This window comes from Mytilus galloprovincialis, chromosome 8 (assembly GCF_965363235.1).
Source record: "Mytilus galloprovincialis chromosome 8, xbMytGall1.hap1.1, whole genome shotgun sequence".
Classification (NCBI taxonomy): Eukaryota; Metazoa; Mollusca; class Bivalvia; order Mytilida; family Mytilidae; genus Mytilus; species Mytilus galloprovincialis.
In genome coordinates, this window is record NC_134845.1 from 77,403,576 (window position 1) to 77,427,167 (window position 23,592).

The following is a 23,592-nucleotide window of genomic DNA, read 5'->3' on the forward strand; positions in this document are numbered from 1 at the left end:
TTTCTTAAAACTTAACATTTTCAAAAAGACAATGAAATAAACTTTACAATGAAACAAAGAAGTGCTTGTAAATTTAATACTTAACTTTACAATTCAAATTTCGGTTAATTTCATGAAAATTTAAGACACATCAAACTCCAGTCTTAAGAAGTCAAGACCCAAGGGACTCGCGCTATATTTCATTTGCCAAAGTTTTATTGTCCCAAACAAGAATATATATGGTTTAAATAGGGGTGGGGATCACAACCATTTACAAGATATTAAGAACATTCTCAAATTACAAGTGGTGGGGGGTTACCCAGGGGACTCACCCTCATTTAAATAGTTTAATGGTACTGTGATCATAACTGAAGACCAGGTGTGTTTATCACTTGCTGTTTTCAAGTTATACAGTAAGTGGACAAGAGTAAATTCCAACTCAAAATAATGCTCTATCATTTCAACTTAAATCAATATTTTCCCTAAAAAATATTGCCTAGATACAACATCACATATTTCAAATAAATATACCAATAAAGTTAATAAAAATCACTTCTTTGCTATATATATATATATATATGCAGTTTTTAGTTTAAGTTTTATAGAGTTTTAAAAATGTATAAAAAAATAACTTTCCTGTTTTTAGACCTGCCAATCAGGTTCTGGTTTTTACCCATTCAAATGGAATCTACCATTTACGATTTGTTAACAATGAAGTGTCAGGGTCTTTAAACACAAAGTGGCGACTTATGTCACATTTTTTTCACAGGAAAATGTGAGCAGTTGCATTAAAAATCATCTTGATTGAAGATATCCTCGTTTTGCAAGAGTGCCTTAAGTAGGAAAACATATGTTCATCAATCTTTTGACCTGAAACTTTTATTTACTACTGCAGACATAGACAACAACACTTGAAGAAGATCCAAAATAAAGTATTGTTCTTTGATTGGTAAAGAAGATGTTGATTAGGCAGGAAAAAGAAGATCAATGGTGTACATTAAGTTTTTGTCTAAATGAGAAATTTCACCAAGGTTCTAACTTATTGATATCTTTGACTTTTTCTGCAGGTTCATCTTCTATTGGCTTTCCTAACCATGTCCAGGTATTATCCTCCTTTGAATAGTGCTTACCACATGGCATATTAACATTCATATACAGATTTAATTTTTCATCAACTTGTTCAAAGAAGCCTGCTTTGTAACTGGAGTTATTCATGCCCTTGGTTATACCAGAACAAAAGTAGTTGAAATTCAATGCTAACCACAAAGCAACTATGGTCGGAATACACAGTTTTTCATCTTGAATGTAAGGCATCTGAGAACTTTCAATAAGTACATCATTTTTACAATCATAGTAGTATATAACTAACATCTCTTTTGATATACCAATGCTTGGAATTAAATGGTTTACAAACTCAGGATGCAGTTTTTGTTGCAGAAATGAAAATACAATGGACTGTGCTATCATTTGCTCCTTATTAGATTTCAAATCTGTATTTTCAATTTTTACTTCTATTAAAGAACGGTTTCCTGACCCACCAGGTGAATCTGGTTCAATGGTTGCTATATTTATGCCAATCATGCCAATCATGAGATCAACAAAACCATGCCAAACTTCAGGACAACCTGTAAAACAAAACTTGAAAAGCAATCTATAACAAACACCACCTATACTAACTTCCTTTAAGGTAGCACAATACAAAGATTTCATAACTCCAACAACTCCCAAGTTTTAAAATGCTGTAACTTTCTTAATATTGCTTGAAAATTTATAAATGTGGTAGTTATGGATAGCTAACAGATTACTCTCTCAAATTAATGCAATGTTAGTAGTATGCTACAATTATGTAATCAATTATAATGTTAACTGTGCCTTAAATATTTTTCATGAAATTTCCACTTTCAATTGAAATTAGCTTCTGCATAGGTATCCCTAGAGGGCTGATTTTGTTATATGTTGTTCCTATGGCCATTATCTACAAAAGGTGTCTCAGATTTCAGATAGAATGTATAGAACAAATTTTACACATATTCAAACATTATCTTCTTTTATGTGGTTAGGATGTTTACACTAATTAGTGATTAATGAGAGAATGGCATACCATAGGGACATTTTGAGACACCCTTTTGAAGCCCATAATGTGTTGATTAAGATTACGTTACAATTTTCAGTATAGTTAAAGAGATGACAGAGCTAAATTCATTCAAGTGAACTGACCGATAATTTGCCACTAATTACATAATAATTGCATAATAAAAATATTGCATTCATTTAAAAGATTAATCTTTTATCTATCTATATATACCTCTTTTATTAATGTTTATGCATTCTAAAGAAAGTTACAGCATTTTAAAGGTTAGTGATTGTAGGGAAAAAATCTTTGTATTGTGACACCTTAAATTCTCCTATTTGTTTAACTAGTAGCATTTTTAAAAGCATTATGTTGTAATGCAAAACATTGCATATAAATAGTAAGCAAATCATATAAAAAGTTAACTTGCAGAAACATCATCAACTGCTTGAGGAATGTTTGTTGTCATTTGGTGAAGGTATAATTCCTTGGCTTGGAAATAAAACCATTTTTTTACAGTTTACATATACATATGTATCTATATATTTTGTGAAAAAAAACCAAGAACTTCAGTACACGTTTAAAAAGAATATATATATGTGCATGAATGCAGCAAAAAAATTGTGATGTAAATTTGACCAGGATATCAATGAGCATATGGGGGAATCATCATTAGTTTCATAAATGAAATGCAAAGGGGTTCGAAAGTTGAAGAGAAGAAATTCTTTTCTTCATAAGCACATGACAAGCCTCCAGGTAGCAGAAAATACAAAAATATTCTAAATATTTCAAAAGTAATAGCAATGCACAGGAACCATTTTGTCTCAAATAATTATACTACTTTCTGACTAATAGTTCTACACATGAAGCAACAAGGTTGTCTACCTTCTGAAATTTCTTAGGTAATGAGCTAAAGCTGCTGCCTCATTATCCATATAGGCTCACTTTCTGCAACAGAAGTCACAGATGAAAAAAAAACAATGAAACATGTGTGCACTCTATATCAGGTAATCAACATCGGGTTAACAAAATGTTAGTTACACCATGACATAAATGCACTGCTTTAAAAATGTGCTCTGCCGAGTTAGCTGGATACGAAAAAAATATTGAACTTTGTGGTAAAATTTCAGAGCATTCAAAAAATTATTTCACAAGTTATTGTCCAAAAACTAGAAAAATGTTTGATTTGGGCCCCTTATTGCTATAAACAGTTGGAACCATCACCTCCAAAAGCAATCACAACCTTCCTTCTGTGGTATTGAACCTTTTGGTTAAATTTCATAGGGATCCATAAGAAACCAATATGTCTTCCGACCACAATATGATAGCAATATACAAACGCATTTTTAAAAAAAATATTATTGAGGTATTACATTGTACATGTAAATGTATCACTTAACTCTAAATAAAATATACGGTTACTAGAATAATCTCCAATACCTATGCTTGTGTCCCCATAGTCCCCGGTTAAAATTCCGTCACAACCACATGGACATCTTGCATATTTGCTGTACCCCTTGTCAATAAGATAATATGATGAAACAGACAGTTTTGAAAACAGGTGATGAGCTAAAACAACTGCCCATTCTGCCTCTGTCAACTTCCGGTCTTCCTCTGCAATAGCCTTTTCAGCAGCTGAAAATAAAAGAAATGAATTTCAGTGTACATTAGTATGCATCACACAGTTCTTTCTAAAATTAATATTGCAAATGAATCAGCTGAATGCTAGTTATTGTACAATCTTGTCATATTCTATAATATTTTAAAAGATATCTCAGAAGTAATCACCTAAGGGAGCAATCATTAAACCCCCTGAAGTTAATTGGTTTTCCCTTATGACTAAAATAACAACAGGAAATGGCTTTTCAAGATGCCCACAAAGAGTACACTTTCAGACGCAGGTAAACATATTTTCAGGGTCTTAAACCAAGAATTGGTGTAAACTAGGAACTCATAATTGTTTTGCTTTCGGTAGAAAACAAATGTGATAGCTATTCAAAATATTCACAATTTAAGTCTTCTTCAAAAAAAAGGAGCAATAAATGTAAATAATGTTATGTATTTGTCTTGTAAATTATATCTAATATTAAATTCAGTATGTTTATAATAATATTCTATAGAAAACTCAGTCTATTGTTACATCATTCTATTAATAACTTTATATAAATACAAGTTTGTTGTAGACAAACCTGTGAATCATTTATTTTTTATACTTTGTAGTAAATTTTATATGAACAAATAGTTGTGGTCATGCATGACGCTCAAACCCTATACAAGGCTGACGGCCTGAGTTTACTGTATCTTTCATGTAATGGATTAATTGGGATACTAAGGATTCATCATTGGATGTTTGGAAATTTTTGGATATATACATATTTAGTGATATCACTTCTTGGACTTATAAACACAAGCTTAATTGAAAATAAAAGTACATCTTGGAATATAGCATCTTGGAAGAAAGGAATATTAATTATTCAAGTACATTCTTTTGATATTCAGGCCAGTCCTTACAATGTACATTATTCATAACTTGATAAATATTTGTTGTAAATTGTTTCGTTTTAAAATAAATATTAGAAATTAATCAGATTGTCTTTCTGTAGTATATTATTATAAAAACTTCACATACATGTAGCAGAAATTGGGGGCTTGTCTGGGATCACAAATATTTCACTTAGAATAAACAAAGTGATCAAAGTTTAAATTAATTGTTTAATATCACAACCATGAGTTTTTTCATATCACAACCATGAGTTTTTTTCATATCACAACTAGTATGACTATAAGTTTATCTGCAAAGAACTTTATGGAGAATCCAAATAGGGAATTGCTGGTGGCACTGAAAAAGTCTGAATTGTTAGCGTTAGGCAAACATTTAGAATAAGAAGTTAAATGTTCAATGTTGAAATTTGAAGTTCGAAACATAAAAGTTACAAATTTGGTAGAGGAGGATATTATGGATCAGGATGCTTTGGAACTAATTAAAATTTTCTGGGTTGATGCTTTAAAATCAAAAGAAATTGAAATGCAAATGCAAATGCTTCAAATGCAAATGAAACTAGAGGCTCATGAGAGCCTGGATCGCTCACCTGGCTTTGATAAGCTTATTTGAACATTTGTATGTTTTACCCATAGAGTCCTATGTTAAACAATGTCCCCCTGCTGACAGTCATCCATCTTCGCTAGCCAAGGATTACGATCCGGTGCCCCTCCTCTTCACCCTTGGCAGATTGAGTCAGAATTTATGAAAATTGCGTTGTGCCTTCTAGCGGATGATCGAAGTCATGCCTTCTCTGACTACATCATTACTGATCACTGAGAGCAATTGTATTTTTTGTGGCTTTAGATGTAACTATATTTAACAATCATGTCAGAGTAGTCCGGGAATATCGAAAATATCTCAATGTTCAATAAACTAATTAAAAATGGTAAAAGTGTCTCTTAAAAGTGAAATTCTATGTTGTGGGATAGGGATTCCTGGCACAATCAACACATGCTCGTTGCTGATAGATCTTGACATAATGAACATTTTTAACCCATGTCAGATTTGCTCTAAATGCTTTAGTTTTTGAGATATAAGCCAAAAACTGCATTTTACCCCTATCATGCCTATGTTCTATTTTTAGCCATGCTGGCCATTTTTTTTGATGAAATGGAAAATAAAACACAAACTTTATTCTAGATACCCTAAGGAGCATTCAGCTTAAATTTGGTTGTAATTGGTTCAGTAGTTTCAGAGGAGATGATCTTTGAAATAGTTGATGACGACGACGGATGACGACGACGGACGCCAAGTGATAGCAAAGGCTCACATGTCCTTTTAGGAAAGGTGAGCTAAAAATGAGGTCAAGGTCAGATGATTATTGCCAGACAGACATGCACAGTTTACAGTTACAAACATTCCATACACCAAATATAATTGACTGGATGCCAATAGTATATGAGAAATAGACCAAAACACAAACAAGAGGCTCTCAAGAGCCTGAATCGCTCACCTTAAATTATTTGCTTAAATCTTTCATCAATGATTATTTTGGCTTTTCAATATAAATAAATATTCTTGAATCTGGTAATATCTTCTTCAAAAGCAAAAAAATGCATTTTACCCCTATATTCTATTTTAGCCATACAGGCTATGTTTCTTGATGTACAAGGAAATAAATATAAAATTTATACTAGATACTCTGAAACTCATTCAGCCTGAGTTTGGCTGAAATTTATTCAGCAGTTTCAAGGGAGAGGATTTTTTAAAGTAAGCTAACAAGTAAACAAATTGAGTAAAATATATTCAAAGGGCAATAACTCCTTAAAAGGTCAATGACAATTTTGGTATTATTGACTTATTTGTATATCTTACTTTGCTGAACAGTTTTGCTGTTAACAGTTTCTCTTTATCTATAATAATATTCAAGATAATGACCAAAAACTGCAAAATTTCCTTAAAATTACCAATTAAGTGGCAGCAACCCAACAATGGGTTGTTTGATTCCTCTGAAAATTTCAGGGCTGATAGATCTTGAACTAATGAACAAATTCACCTAAGTCAGATTTGCTCTAAATGCTTTAGTTTTTGAGATATAAGCAAAAAACTGCATTTTACCCAATGTTCTACTTTTAGCCATGACAGCCATCTTTTTTAAGGAAACAGAAAATAAAACACCAACTTTATTCTAGACACCCTAATGATCATTCACCTTAAGTTTTGTTGAAATTGGTTCAGTAGATTCAGAGGAGAAGATTTCTAAAAGTTAGCAAACATGATGAACAAATTGTGTAAAATTGTCATTAAAGGACAATAACTCCTTAAGAGGTCAATTGACAAATTTGGTATTATTGACTTATTTGTAGATCTTACTTTGCTGAACATTTTTGCTTTTTACAGTTTCTCTGTATCTATAATAATATTCAAGATAATGACCAAAAACTGTAAAATTTCCTTAAAATTACCTATTAAGTGGCAGCAACCCAACAATATATAGATCTTGATCTGATGAACAAATTCACCTAATCAGATTTGCTCTAAAAACTGCATTTTACCCCTATGTTCTATTTTTAGCCATAGCGGCCATGTTTTTTGACGAAATGGAAAATAAACACAAACTTTATTCTAGATACCCTAAGGATCATTCAGCTAAAGTTTGGTTGAAATTGGTTCAGTAGTTTCAGAGAAGAAGATCTTTGAAATAGTTTACGACGACGACGGACGCAAACGGACGCCAATTGATGGCAAAATCTCACATTTCCTTTTAGGAAAGGTGAGCTAAAAATTAACTTTGACCACTGAACCATCAAAATGAGGTTAAGGTCAGATGACACCTGTCAGTTGGAAATGTACACCTTACAATCATTCCATACACTAAATATAATTGACTGAATACTAATAGTATCTGCTTAAAAGACCAAAGCACAAAAATTTAACTTTGACCACTGAACCATGAAAATGAGGTTAAGGTCAGATGACACCTGCCAGCTGGACATGTACAGCTTACAATCATTCCACACACCAAACATAGAAGACCTATATTGCTTATAGTTTTTGAGATATGGACTAAACCCTGTAAACTTAACCTTGTTCACTGATCCATGAAATGAGGTTGAGGTCATGTAAAAACTGACTGACAGACATGTTTAGTTTTTGAAATACAAGCAAAAAACTGCATTTTAACCTATGTTCTATTTTTAGCCATGGCGGCCATGTCTTTTTACCTGCTATTCGTTCAGTAGTTTCAGAGAAGAAAATTTTTGAAAGTGAACAAATATGATGAACAAATTGTGTAAAATTGTCTTTAAAGGCCAATAACTCCTTAAGGGTTAAATTTACAATTTTGGTTATTATAAATAACTTATTTGTAGATCTTACTTTGCTGAACATTTTTATTTTTGCTAATTACAGTTTATCTTTATCTATAATGATATTCAACAAAATAACCAAAAACTGCAAAATTTGCTTAAAATTATCAATTAATTGGCAGCAACCCCACAATGGGTTGTTCGATTCGTCTAAAAATTTCAGGGCTGATAGATCTTGACCTATTGAACAACTTTACCTCCTGTCAGATTTGCTCTAAATGCTTTAGTTTTTGAGATATAACCCAAAAACTGCATTTTACCCCTATGTTCTATTTTTAGCCATGGCGGCCATGTTTTTTGACGAAACAGTAAATAAAACACAAACTTTAATCTAGATACCCCAAGGATCATTCAGCTGCAGTTTGGTTGGAATTGGTTCAGTAGTTTCAGAGGAGAAGATCTTTTAACTAGTTTACACTGGACGGACAGACGGACGGACGACGACGACGACGGAGGAAGCCAAGTGATGGCAAAAGCTCACATTTCCTTTTAGGAAAGGAGAGCTAAAAATGTATATAATATATTGCAAAAATACAGGTAAATCTCAGGTTAATTTTAATTAACCTTAAATGTTATAAAAACATCTATTGTTATTTGCATGTGGGAATAGAAGGAATACTGATTTGTAAAAAGTGGGAATAGAGGGAAGACACTGTAGGATGCAAATCTGTATATTTGATTTAACCCTGAATTAACAAATAGGAAACTAATTAAGGTCTGTTTTTATTTCAACAAGTGTGGACACAGACCAGCATGGATAGTATCCAGCATTCTGAGAGAATTGCATGGCAATACAATTAGTCCCCTACCAGTTAAAATTCGTTGTTCCCAAAAATAAAATTTGAACTTGATGTATAAATTGTCATGTTAAAACTATATACATTGTATGCCAAATTTCAAATAAATATATATATTGGAAGTCAAGCACGACTAAAAAAAAATGCAGAAAATTGATTAATTGTGTGATTTTTCTAGGTCTAAGGATCACAATAACTGCCAAATATCATCAGATTAGAAAAAATATTAAAAATGATGGTAAAACTATAAACAATATATCAAATCGAAATCTTTAATTACGACAAAAAAATAGTGGAAAATGTATTTCTGCATGAATTTTTTAAGTCCAAGGACCATAACTCTGCAAAAAAATCATCAGACCGGAACACAATTCACACAAGATCTGTAACTTACTAGGGTTTAACCATATGCAAAATTTCAAGTCAATATCTTAAAGCATTTAAAAACAAAATGTGGAAAACTAATTATTTGAGTGAATTTTCTAAGTCCAGGACCATTACTCTGCAAAAAATCATCAGACTTGAACAAAATTCAAACTTGATCGATAACTTGTTATGGTTAAACTATATGGCAAATATGAAGTCAATTCCTTAAAGCATGACAAAACAAAGTGCGGAAAACAGATTACTTATGTGATTTTTCTAAGTCCAAGGGCCATAACTCTGCAAAAAATCATCCGACCCGAACAAAATTAGAACTTGATCTGTAACTTGTCATGAATATACTATATACCAAATTTATATCAAAGCAATATCTTCAAGCATGACAAAAAAGTGTTGAAAGCCAGATTTGCCGGACAGACGGACTGACGGACGGACAGACGGTACGACAGACAGACAGAGTGCAAACCTAAAGTCCCCTTCAACTTAGTTGGTAGGGGACTAATTACCAATTGTGTGTACATACAGCTGTCCCTCAGGGCAATGTGATAAAAGATACACTGGACTTGTGAAAATTTATCTGATTAGCACAAACAAAAATTGTGACAAATTAATGTCATTAAAAATAACGAATGTTGGTATATTTTATAAATTATTTAGAAACTAAGGTTTCAACTCCCTCAGGCAAAGTTGGCTTTAGATGAATTTGGCTATATATTTTAGGTATTTTTGACATACAGCTCTTCAACGGTTTCGGTACTTATACATCTTCGGATTTCAAATGTTTGGCTTTGAGCGTTCCTGATGAAGGTATATCCAGAAAAGCACTTCGGACGCAAGAAATTAATAACGTGTTGTTTTCAATATTTTATAAGGACATGTAAAATTCAATGATTTTAATGCTTATATTTTGACTTCTTTTAACAACTTATATTGACTGATGACTTTATCTACATGTATCTTCCAGAGAGTGCACCCTGTAATGAATATAAAGTCTGTAATATGTGCTTCTAACCTTTATTTATAAACATCATTCAAAATAGGTTATTTAGAAATTCATTGTAATCAGATGTAATCATGATTACTTTGCCAATGTAATCATTAATTTTATTACATAATGATTTTAATTAATTAAATTCATTGGATGAAATGTTGTCACATGACATTCTGTAAATTTTGATATTGTTTGATTAAACCCCTTATATTGACTTGCTTTCACTTTTACCTTCCATTGCAATATGTTTGACGTCACAATCAATTTGACTAAAAGTCATATTGACTTGCTTTTACTATTATTATCTAATAAAACATGTACAGTCTTTTATATCGGCCGCTATGAGTTTCAATAGACCTAAACATTTAATATTGAACCTCCGCCTGCGGCTTCGCTCAATATTAATGTTTAGGTCTATTTAAACTCACATCGTCCTCTACAAAATACTATAATTGTAAATAATCAAATACTTTAAGAAATGGTGTAATCGTTAATCTAATTTAATTGTCAAATTGACAAAGTAATTGTAATCTAATCAAGTATATTGAAAGTATAAATCAGACCCATTTCTGATTATAATATTCAAGATAATAACCTACAACAAAAACAGCAAAATTTCCTTAAAATTCCCTCTTCAGTGGCAGCAATCCAATAATGGATTGTCCAATTGGTCTGAAAATTTCAGGGATGATAAATCTTGACCTATTGAACATTTTTACATCATGTCAGATTTGCTCTAAATGCTTTAGCTTTTGAGATACATGTATTGGCCAAAATCTGCATTTGAACACCATGTCCTATTTATAGCTATGGGGGCCATGTTTGGGAGTAATTGGCCCATTAGTTTCAGGAGAAGATCTTTGAAATAGTTTATGACAAACAGACAACGACAGACAACCGATATTTTTTTGTCTTAAAATTTCAGGGCTGATAGATCTTGACCTAATGAACATTTTTACCCCATGTCAGATTTGCTCTAAATGATTTAGTTTTTGAGATATAAGCCAAAAACTGCATTTTACCCCAATGTTCTATTTTTAGCCATGGCGGCCATGTTTTTTGAGAAAATGGAAAATAAAACACAAACTTTATTCTAGATACCCTAAGGATCATTCAGCTAAAGTTTGGTTGTAATTGGTTCAGTAGTTTCAGAGAAGAAGATCTTTGAAATAGTTTACGACGACGACGACGGACGCCAAGTAATGGCAAAAGCTCACATTTCCTTTTAGGAAAGGTGAGCTAAAAATAAAATGACACAAGATATTATTATAAAATCTGTAGAACTGTGAAACTTTAAAAAAACATCAAATGTTGCACTCCTGACAATTCACAGGGCCTATATGCATATTGCAATCATTGAATAATCATTACTTCCTGGATTCATTTGGGGTATTTTTTATGTAGGTTTGTTTGAGTTAGTATTTGCTGTTAGGAAAAATAGAAATAATCCAGTATTAATTTTTTAATCAAGATCCTTGACTCCTGACAAGGCACCATTTAATTTCAACTAAAAAATCTACATGAAACCATCATTGCAATACTTAATCATATACATCTAAACAAGGCCAATATATGCAAGATATTGACAAAATAACATTTAACAGTGCATATTAAAAATTGAAATTTTGCTGGCTATTTAAAAATTTATGATTTTTAAAAGTGTCACAAATCAGTGTTGCACTCCTGACAATTTTAGCATCTATTTTATCAAAAACTTTTTTATTTTCAAAGATATTCACAAAATATTTTGCACAATTAAACTTCATACCTTTACACATATTTTGAAACATACCAATTAAAAAATATTCAAAAGGCTTTGTTGTAGGGCACTGAAAGTGCAGCTTCCCTGCCAGTACCATTTTATTTTTAAACAGCCCATACATTTTGTACAAAAATGATAACCTATGAAATGGAAATCGAAGAAAAATGCTATTTCTACTTTCAAATAATTGCATTTTGCAAATAGAACAATCAATAGTTGTTTATTGCCTACTTAAGTGTAGTGTAATACTTGTGTCAGGAGTGCAACAAATGTTGCTAAAACAAGACTCTATTGTAAATATCAAATATTCTATTACTATTTGACCGATTGACAAAATTTTTGCAGTTAAACATTCCTGATTCATACTTTTAAAAAAAAATACATTTTTACTTTATCTGGATTTCAATTTTTTAGCAGTATAAAAACTTATAGAAGCAACATGAGAATTTTAAGTCTTAGAAAATGCTAAAAAAATATTTATTTCAAGAGAAGTACATTTTTAAATCATTTTCAAGGCAAGATTATGAAGATTTATGTTGCTGTTATCTTTTGGGAATAAAAACACATTTAATTAATGAGTTTAAATTGGAGAAAACAGCTATGTAATTATATGTGTGTTCTAATGATTTTTGTGTGCATTGGCATTCAACAAAATGATCTAAAAAAATATGTTTCAATTTTCAATTCCAGCTGGATTTAGTAACTAGAACATATATGCAATGAAATGTGATAAATAACAAGAGGCTCTCAAGAGCCTGAATCGCTCACCTTATTTTTTTTGCTTAAATCTTTCATCAATGATTATTTTGGCTTTTCAATTTATTTAAATGTTTTTCGAATCGTCCTATTTTCTTCAAAAGCAAAAAAAAAAATTTCATTTTCTCCTTTGTTCTATTTTAGCCATAGGAGCTATGTTTCTTGACATACAAGGAAATAAAATATAAAATTTATACTGATACTCTGAAACTCATTCAGCCTAAGTTTGGCTGAAATTGATACAGCAGTTTCAAAGGAGAAGATTTTTTAACTCATTCGACCCCAAGAGATTTTTGGAAAATCAAGCATTTTCAAAAATTTGCAAACTTATGCAAATTATATGCAAATTAGTTGAACCCTGATGCTGCAACTGATGCTGATATGTAAAACTAAGTATTGATTTTTGGGGGCGAACGGCATGGGAGGGAGGGGGTGGGAGTTGGTATATTTTCTGGCTGTATTGAAGCCACCCCAGCTGAAAAATGGTAATTCTCAGCCTATTTTCCGATTTTGAAATGACCTTGAGAGGTGAACATGGACACAAATGTGTTTTTTGGTCATTCAACTATTACCTTGTAGTAACTGCTAACCATCCATGCTGATTGGAAGTAAATTTGACTTGATTGTCTTGCTGGGGAATCATTATTGACAAGCCAGGTCTGCCAAAATGTCAATTTTTACACATTTCTGACTAAACAGTGCCCTAATTTTTACAGAACAGCTTTGTTGGGGCTATTTGCTACCTCTTTGTGTTCCTCAACTACCCATGCATGTATTAAGGGTAATAGTTAATACCTGTGGCCAATACCATTCACTGGGTGGTCATCAAAAGACACCCACCCCACCTGATTTTGGCTACTTTTTACAGTTTTCCGATTTTTGACTCCTAGGAGGGCATTAAAGTTGTCATATTTTTTTAACAACACATCTGAAAACAGTTAATGGACTATTAATTACAAGATTGAACACCCTGCCATCAACACAGTTCAGCAGGGTCATTTCCTGATAAATTATGGAGGGCCATATTGACCATAACTGAATGACTGTTGCCATCACGACTTCAGGCAGGATTGGGGGCTAAAGGGTTAATTATTGTATCAATTTTTTTTTAATTTCACTGCTGTGGCCGTTTATGAGTGTTTTGGGGTGTAAAACTGCCCAAAACACACTTTTAAGGTTATAAATCGGAAAATTTTATTTTTTATAATAACTCATTCGACCCCGAGAGATTTTTGGAAAATCAAGCATTTTCAAAAATTTGCAAACTTATGCAAATTATATGCAAATAAGTTGAACCCTGATGCTGCAACTGATGCTGATCTGTAAAACTAAGTATTGAGTTTTGGGGGCGGACGGCATGGGAGGGGGAGGGGGGGGCGGGGTGGGAGGTGGTATATTTTCTGGCTTTATTGAAGCCACCCCAGCTGAAAAATGGTCATTTTCAGCCTATTTTCCGATTTTGAAATGACCTTGAGAGGTGAACATGGACACAAATGTGTTTTTTGGTCATTCAACTATTACCTTGTAGTAACTGCTAACCATCCATGCTGATTGAAAGTAAATTTGACTTGATTGTCTTGCTGGGGAATCATTATTGACAAGCCAGGTCTGCCAAAATGTCAATTTTTACACATTTCTGACTAAACAGTGCCCTAATTTTTACAGAACAGCTTTGTTGGGGCTATTTGCTACCTCTTTGTGTTCCTCAACTACCCATGCATGTATTAAGGGTAATAGTTAATACCTGTGGCCAATACCATTCACTGGGTGGTCATCAAAAGACACCCACCCCCACCTGATTTTGGCTACTTTTTACAGTTTTCCGATTTTTGACTCCTAGGAGGGCATTAAAGTTGTCATATTTTTTTAACAACACATCTGAAAACAGTTAATGGACTATGAATTACAAGATTGAACACCCTGCCATCAACACAGTTCAGCAGGGTCATTTCCTGATAAATTATGGAGGGCCATATTGACCATAACTGAATGACTGTTGCCATCACGACTACAGGCGGGATTGGGGGCTAAAGGGTTAAAGTAAGTCAACATGATGAACAAATTCTGAAAAATGTCTTTAAAGAGCAATTACTCCTTAAGGGGTCAATTGACAATTTTGGTCATATTGACTTATTTGTAGATCTTACTTTGCTTAACATTTTTGCTGTTTACAGTTTATCTGTATCTATAATAATATTTAAGATAATAACCAAAAACTGCAAAATTTCTTTAAAATCATCAATTCAGGGGCAATAACTGAAAAACCAGTTACCCAATTCCGCTAAAAATTTCAAGACAGGTAGACCTTGACCTAATTAATACTTACTTCTTGTCTTATTTGCTCTAAATGCTGGAGTTTTTGAGATATAAGCCAAAAACTGCATTTTACCCTGTGTTCTATTTTTAGCCATGACGGCCATGCTTTTTGACGAAATAAAAAATAAAACACAAACTTATATACCCTACTGATCATTCAGTTGAAGTTTGGTTGAATTTGGTTGAGTAGTTTCAGAGGAGAAGATTTTTTAAGTTAGCAAATATGATGAACAAATTGTGAAAAATTGACATTAAAGGACAATAACTCCTTAAGGGGTCAATTGACAATTTTGGTCATATTAACTTATTTGTAGATTTTACTTTGCTGATCATTTTTGCTGTTTACAGTTTTTCTTTATCTATAATAATATTTAAGATAATGACCAAAAACTGCAAAATTTCCTTAAAATTACCAATTAAGTGGCAGCAACCCAACAATGGGTTGTTTGATTCATCTGAAAATTTCAGGGCTGATAGATCTTGACCTAATGAACATTTTTACCCCCATGTCAGATTTGCTCTAAATGCTTTAGTTTTTGAGATATAAGCCCAAAACTGCATTTTACCCCTATGTTCTATTTTTAGCCATGGCGGCCATGTTTTTTGACAAAATGGAAAATAAAACACAAACTTTATTTTAAATACCCTAAGGATCATTCAGCTAAAGTTTGGTTGTAATTGGTTCACTAGTTTCTGAGGAGAAGATCTTTGAAATAGTTTACGACGACGACAGACGACGACCGACGCCAAGTGATGGCAAAAGCTCACATTTCCTTTTAGGAAAGGTGAGCTAATAATATTTCTATCACCTCATTTTTGTAATAAACTACTTTAAATTCTCATATTACGTCTTCAAACTTGAGGTGGTCATCGAAAACCGCTGTGATTTGAAAATTAAAACAAAAATTTCTTTCTTAACTTCTCCAAAACCTATGCTGAATTTAAAATATGTATTGAGGCATGACTTGGACTACATCATATCAAATTTGTGCCACTTCGAATTTCGGGAGACGGAAATGTGCCACTTCGATGTGTCAAATTTCTGACGAAGCGTTCCCGATAGGTAAATTACGAGTAATCTCCCTTTGTTGACAGTACAATCTTTGTCAAAATTTTGATAAAACTTTGATTATTGTCATGTTTTAAGCACACTACCGGCTACGTGATGTGATATAATATAAATAAATCCATATTGGTAATGTTATATCTTTATCACATTATTTGTTGGCTTTTAATTCTTTTTTTTTTTACATTCCCCCCTTTTTTTAACAAATTTTATGATTTTCAACAACAAAACAACATGGATGGGACTCATTCTCAATTTTCTACTGTAAACATTGACTGATATGATAATTTTCAACAACAAATAAAAAGATTAAAGTAATTTCCTTAACTTTGTCATAATCATTTTCTGAATAAAGTCAGTTTATGATATCAAAAAGTTCATAAATTAATCATGAACTCTTTTAAAAATCATTGAATTTAAAAAAATATGTGAAACTTTAACTTCTCACTCAGCTCAGAGTTTGATATTAAAGGTGTAAAAAAAAGAAGTTTGAGAAAAAATGAACTCAAAATTAAAAATTGCATTTTTTAAAAATCATTTGCAGAAAAAGATGATAACTTTTGACAAATAAAAAAAAAATCCTTATAGATTTATAAAATTTAATCGTTCAGGTTACTGAAATAGTGCAGCTATTATATTTGAATGATTGCAAATAAAGTATATTATACAAAAGCTGATTAATATTAGGTCACAAATTTTAAAACAAGTAAAAATTTAAAATAATTTACACTTATCATTTGTTAATTAAATCTTATATGTATATGCAAATTGTTTTTTATGCATATGACATTACATGTGATGTGAAATACATTCCATGTGATGTGAAATGCAACTTACTACATGTTTTTACACTAATATTAAACAAGAGGCTCTCAAGAGCCTGAATCGCTCACCTGGTAAACAATGACCTTTAAACTAAATTAATATATTAATGTTTGTTGTAAATTGAGCTAAAACATATTAAGAAGTTTAATCATGGTTATTCAACATTCTCATCATCAGCATTCAACTAAGGATATCATGTTTACTTTAAAAAACAAATATTGTTGAAATCTGAGCAAGTGTAAACATTGGCCGGAAAATGGCAGCCATTTAAAAAATGGCCACTTCATCATCACCATCCAACTCAGGATACCATGTTTACTATATTAACCAAATATCATTCAAATCCGAGCAATTGTGAAAATTGGCGGGAAAATGGCTGCCCAAAACAAATTTTCACCATCACCATTCAACTCAGGATACCATGTTTAGCTTTCATAGTAGCTTTCATCTTCATTTTCTTCTATTATTCAGGAAAAAATAGCAAAAACAGCATTTTGACCCCTATGTTCTATTTTTATTAATGGCGGACATGTTTTTCGACAAATCAAAAATCCAAGCATAAACTTTTTGCAGGATACCCTAATGTACAACCTTACCAAGTTTCATTTGATTTTGAAAAGTTGTTTCAGAGAAGAAGATTTTTGAAATAATAATATCAAAAATGGCCAAAAATGTCAAACAAGAGGCTCTCAAGAGCCTGAATCGCTCACCTTAAATTATTTGCTTAAGGGGGTACCCAACACCTAAGAAAGATAACTCTTCCCATAATCTGTTTTATGATCTGTTTCACTGAAGCGTTTTTAAATCATATTGCAATATGCAAGAATTTTGAGACCCAGATCAACTGATTTTCGAGTGATATCCACGCCATCTTGAAATTATAATGTATCACACATGCATTCTGATTGGTTGCCTTTTGATGTGGCCGAGATACAGCAACAGCCATTGGCTAGATTAAGAAAAAGAATTGTGGATTTTCTCGTGCGAGGAGAAGCATCAAATGCCGGAAAAAATAATATGTGTATTTATAGTCCCGATCAACAGTTGGTAAATCGTGTACGCATTTAAATGATTATGATGCATATATATGAATTGCTAAAATTCAATATTTAAATAAATATTGTTAATACACGACCCTTTGCTTTGTTAATCAGCAATATACACGATTTATTTCAAGATTCAATGTTTATAAAATTGTATCTGTATGAGATATAAATAGAATAAACATATATATATGGAACGCAAACATAGGTGAACTATCAAAATTTTTTATGGAACGCCAAATAAACTTATAGGTATTACGTTTACCTGATAAATTCGAACTTTGCGAATACAGATGTCATTAGTCCAAATGAATATGAGTGAGATATAAATAGAAGTGTTATATATACTGAATACGTTTTCTCTGGTCTGATAAATATTGAATGAATTTCATATGCAACCTTTATGTAATTTCGTGTTTAACTGATATCAATTTAGACTCGTATTTTGTTTAAATTTAAATTTGTACGGGTGCTCTGTCATATTGATAAAGATAATCTTAAAAGTACCCCCCCCCCCCCCCCCTAAAAGATAACAATTATAGATTACACGCATTAAATGACTCTGAAATGAAATAAATAATCAATATTCTCTGTAAAAATATATAAACATAAAAACACACTAGAACACGTAATTTATGATACTACGAAGCATTTACTACCTTTTTAGAAAGGTAAAACTTGTGAAGTTGTTGTTTTTGAGGATCACATGTTGCCAAGGGCAAACTGCTTCAGACGTAAACAGTGGACTGCTTTTCGTGAATACCATAATGCAGATCGAAAGCTATATATATCGATCTTCATTTTGGTAGCTTGTGAAACAGTTCACACATTATTTTTCGGATAAAGACATACAAAAACTTGTTTGTAAACAACAGCCTCAGGGTGAAAAGTCCAAAAGAGATGAAGGTCAGTGTTTTTACATGGTCTCTAGTTATTTTTAACAACTGTGCACTTTAGATCAACAGGGTGAATGTGTCTTTTAAACCCTTGCAGCATGGCAAGCTTAAATAACTTCTGAGCAAAAACTGTTGCTCAGTGTCAGTGACACCCCCCCCCCCCCCAACAAAAAAAACAACAACAACATAAAAAAGGCCAGGCTGACCCATTATGGACAAAAACATGCCTCTTACTAATTGTGTAGATACTTGCAACTTATGAATTTAATAGTGTTTTAACCATGGCATGTGACAGTTCATGTTTACATTAAGGTTCAGGGCATTTTTTTTTGGACAGGGTCATGAAGATTTTTTATCATTTAGTTGCTGCACTGCAGGTTGATGAGTTATTGATTTTATTTGCTTCCATTAATACCTGTTCACATCCCACATATTTGCACATTAAATCCTGCCCACTGTTTTAGGCTTATAAAATGTGATTGCTTTTTATTTTAATACATTTAAAATATAAAAAAGAAATTGTGGTTGATTGCCAATGAGACAAGTCTTTACAAGAGATGGTGACCAAATGACACAGAAATTAACAACTATAGGTCACCATATGGATTTCAACAATGAGCAAAGCCCATATCGCATAGTCAGCTATTAAAGGCCCTGACAAAGACAAATGTAAAACAATTTCAAGCGAGAAAACTAATGGCCTAATTATTGTACAAATAAATTAAAGTAAAACTACTAAGTAACACAGCAACAAATGACAACCACTGAATGAAATGCTCCTGATGTGGTACAGGCACATCCCCATAGAAAAAGATGACAAATTCCAGTGGAATTCCACTGGAAAGCCACTGGCAAAATCAGTGGATTAACCACTGGATTCCAGTGGAATTCCAGTGGAATCCAGCGGTAAAAAATGTCTGGCATTCCACTGATCTACTGGAATTCCACTGATTTACCAGTGGTAACTCCAGTGGAATGCAACAAGTTCCAGTGGAATTCCAGTGGTATTTTCTCTGGCATTCCACTGATCTACTGGAATCTTCACTGGTAAATCAGTGGAATTTCAGTAGATTCCACTGGAATTATCACTGGTAAATCAGTGGAATTCCAGTAGATTCCACTGGAATTATCACTGGTCAATCAGTGGAATTCCAGTAGATCAGTGGAATGCCAGACAATTTCTCTCCAGTGGAATTCCAATAAAAAATTGTTGTATTGAATAATTTGCGGTCACAGTACTTGTTTTGGAAATTAGGGTTTCAGTAAATCATGCATTAGCTAACTCACAGTTTAACAAAAACAACCATAAATCTTTGTGGTATGATCATTCTTTAATCTTCACTATAAAAAATTCATTTCTACTGAAAGTACAAATATAATGAAGCAATTATAATATCCACACTATAAAAATTATACTGCATGAAAATTCCAATTTAAATAAAAAACTAAAAAGTTATGAGACATAGGATCAGCTTTTTCTTCAGAAAATTTGTTCAGATGGGGATATAATCACAAGCCCGCCTTGTTCTTAAATTGTATTAAAGAATACACCATTTTTGAAGGGGCATTAATTGAGAGGGATCTCCGTCATCCCTTGCTCTGAAGAAAACCCCTGAGGATGCCCCTATTGTTTTCTACACCTCTGAAACCGCTTGGCCAATTGGAACCAAACTTGGTCACAAAAGTCTTTGAGCGGTCCCATTTCAAAATTGTATCCGTCATGTCCACACATGATCCAAGATGGATGCCATTTTGGGAAAATGTATTCAAAGATCTCCTCTTCTGAATCTACTGTACCAGTTGGAACCAAACTTGGTGACAATGGTCCTTAGGTGGTTTTCTTTAAAAATTGTATCCGACATGTCCACACCTGATCCATTATGGCCACCAGCAGGGAAAATAGTTTAACATTGGACCCTAAGGGAAAAGATTGCTCATTTTGTTCCAATTTGTCAAAAAACATGGACGGTTGCTGCTGTTGGGTATCCAACAGGTTACCAGGTGTGCGGCTCCAGGCTCCAGGGAGCCTCTGGTTTTAGGCCTTATATATATTGTTTGTTCAATTATTACACGTTAATTTTGTATTTTTTTATTTTGTAATTAGAAATGTACATATGTCATTTGGGATCTATGCATTGTATCAGTATTTATGTTTATAATTCATATAGATTTACTTAAATTATATAAATTTAAAAAGGGCATGTTGTTTGTTATATATTATATTGTTTGTTCAATTATAACTTAATTATATGTACATTTAAAATAAGATTTTTTTTTTCCTTTTGATAGTCCCCCTGCGAAATGATTATGAATAATTCATGAATGTTCATGGATGATTCATGAATGATTCATGAACACAAATCATGAATTGTTCATAAAAGATTCATTAACAGTTAATGAACTAGACATGAACTACAAATGGACATGCATGTTCATGAACCAGTGAATAATGAACTATTCATGAACAGAAAGTGTTCATGAACTCTTTGGTTCATTACAGTTCATGAACAAAAATAGTTCTTGAACTTTTATTATTCATGAATTGTTCATGATTTTATAGTTCATGAACACGCTTGTCCATTTGTAGTTCATGTCCTGTTCATGTATAGTTCATGAATTTTTTATGAATGATTCATGAATTTGTTCATGAAATATACCAGTCCATGAATCATTCATGAACACATGAACTACTGTGTTCATGAACTGTTCATCAGTAATTTAATTCATGAACATTGTTTGTCCACTTGTAGTTCATGAACTGTTCATCTAAAGTTCATGAAATTATTAAAAAGGATTTTCTTGAATATTCATTTTTGTGTTATTATCATAAGTAAACTTCTCTTCCTGTCTGTAATTGAAATTGCTGGACTTCCAACTAGAAATGCTACATAACATCTTGGTGAAGTTGTTCTGCTTGAAATTCTTCCCAGTTGAACAGATCTTTTAATCAATAAATGCATCTAAGTTTCCCCCTGCAAAATCAAAAATCACTCCACAAAGAATCAAAAGTCCTTGATATTTGTTTTAAATAAACACTCAAGATTAAACAGTTTCTAACAGGTATAATACAATGTAATAATTTAATTTAATAATTGTTGTTTTTATTAAAATATCAATAGAGTAAGATTAATAACATGAATACTACTTGCCTTTTCATGACATTTCAAATAATGTACCCCCCCCCTTTCCCCTTTTAATTTGCCCACACACAATCATAAGAATGGCTGAAGCATGAATTATGTTTACCTTGAAATAAAATATATTGTACAAATCTATCAGTTATTCCTGAATGGAAAACATTAAACCAACACTGTAAAATGTAAAGGTTACTTTCACTTTCTGGTGTTTTATATTTATTATAATTAATCAATAATTATTATAATGCTTCAACAAATAGTTATTCAGCAAAAAAAAATAATCAAAAATATATATAATTTACTTATCTGATAACAAATCTGCTTTATTTTGACAGCTATATTACTTCATCTTCATTTGTATTGTAAGCGTCAAAACCACCATTTTGCTGACGTAATTATGACGTTTTTCTATTCCCAGTCACTTGTAATCATTTGTCTGCATTGCAATCTTTTGTCAAAGTCATTGAAGCGTTTTACAATAGGTAAACGTAATTCATTAAATATGATAATTATTGACACCGGTCTGCAATGTTTGGGAAAGAATGAATTGTCATTAATCTGGGCTTTGTTTCCAAGTTCCTCTATGTGCCGTATGATGGTTAAGAAAGGCACATGTTTGAACTTGGAGAGACAATCAGAAATTACATCTTTAGAAGAAAGAAATTAAGTTTACCATTGTCATGATTGTAAAAACGAAACATGAGAAACATCTCCAGCTCAAAGTAAGTTACAAAACTTCAAAGTTAGTCCCAAATTTTGTATGACTCTCAAATGCTCAAAATGTAACACTCTTCTGGTGTAGTATGAAAAAAAAAAGAAAAAGGTGCTGAGCTAATTTCTGTTGTTCAATGAAAAGGAAATATTTTTTATGGACATACTTTTGCTTATAATTACTTAAGCTTACACTACATTTGTAAACACATTTGTATCACATGTATTGAAGTAATATGAGGCTCTACCTGCATGCTGTGAAAGGGAACTAATCAAATCTGTATGATTTTTTTAATTTTGCCTCTGCCATAGCGGAGGGGGCAATACGTTTTACCCTTGTCCCTCTGTATAGATGTACATGTACGTCCCAAAGTTGGTTTCAATTCTTTAAACTTTTGGGGAGTCGCAGCACAGCAAAAGTGAGTATATCAGTGGTTGTCGTTTGTTTATGTGTTATTTGTTTTTCGTTCATTTTTTCACATAAATAAGGCCGTTAGTTTTCTCGTTTGAATTGTTTTACATTGTCTTATCGGGGCCTTTTACAGCTGACTATGCAGTATGGGCTCAATGCTCATTGTTGAAGGCCGTACGGTGACCTATAAATGTTGATGTTTGTGTCATTTTGGTCTTTTGTGGATAGTTGTCTCATTGGCAATCATACCACATCTTCTTTTTTATATATTTATATTTTTAATGCTTTTTGATAAACAAACATGTACATGTATTTACACTTTTGCTATTCAACTGAATTTTGTCTCAAAATGATCTCAAGATCTGTAAATGAATAACCTGGAGGTCATGCTAAAAGCACTTTAATTGTGATGTCATAATACAATGTATAGATGTTTATGAGAACTTGTATGACAGTCAAATTTATGAATTTATTTATGAACTTAATGAATTCATTTATTCATTAAAAGTTCATAAAATGTTCATGAACATGTGTTATGAACAATTTATGAACATTATGAACTGATTCACAGTTCATTAAAGTTCAGAAAATATTCA

At 32.2% G+C, this 23,592-nt stretch overlaps 1 protein-coding gene across 2 annotated transcripts in view; it reads right to left on the reverse strand.

The window, feature by feature from the left end:
* Positions 1-840: 840 nt before the first annotated feature.
* The window catches only part of LOC143042612 (uncharacterized), a 38,378-nt gene continuing 15,626 nt past the window's right edge, over positions 841-23,592 (reverse strand). Inside the window, exons 2-4 of one of the 2 annotated variants that reach the window (XM_076215014.1) lie at positions 10,017-10,055; positions 3,491-3,685; positions 841-1,604 (exon numbers count right to left, since the gene is read on the reverse strand). In XM_076215014.1, the coding sequence (XP_076071129.1) occupies positions 1,003-1,604; positions 3,491-3,685; positions 10,017-10,055 (836 nt within the window). In that variant the 3' untranslated portion in view covers positions 841-1,002. The remainder of the gene's footprint in view (positions 1,605-3,490; positions 3,686-10,016; positions 10,056-23,592) is intronic. The other variant, XM_076215015.1, reaches the window with a different exon arrangement.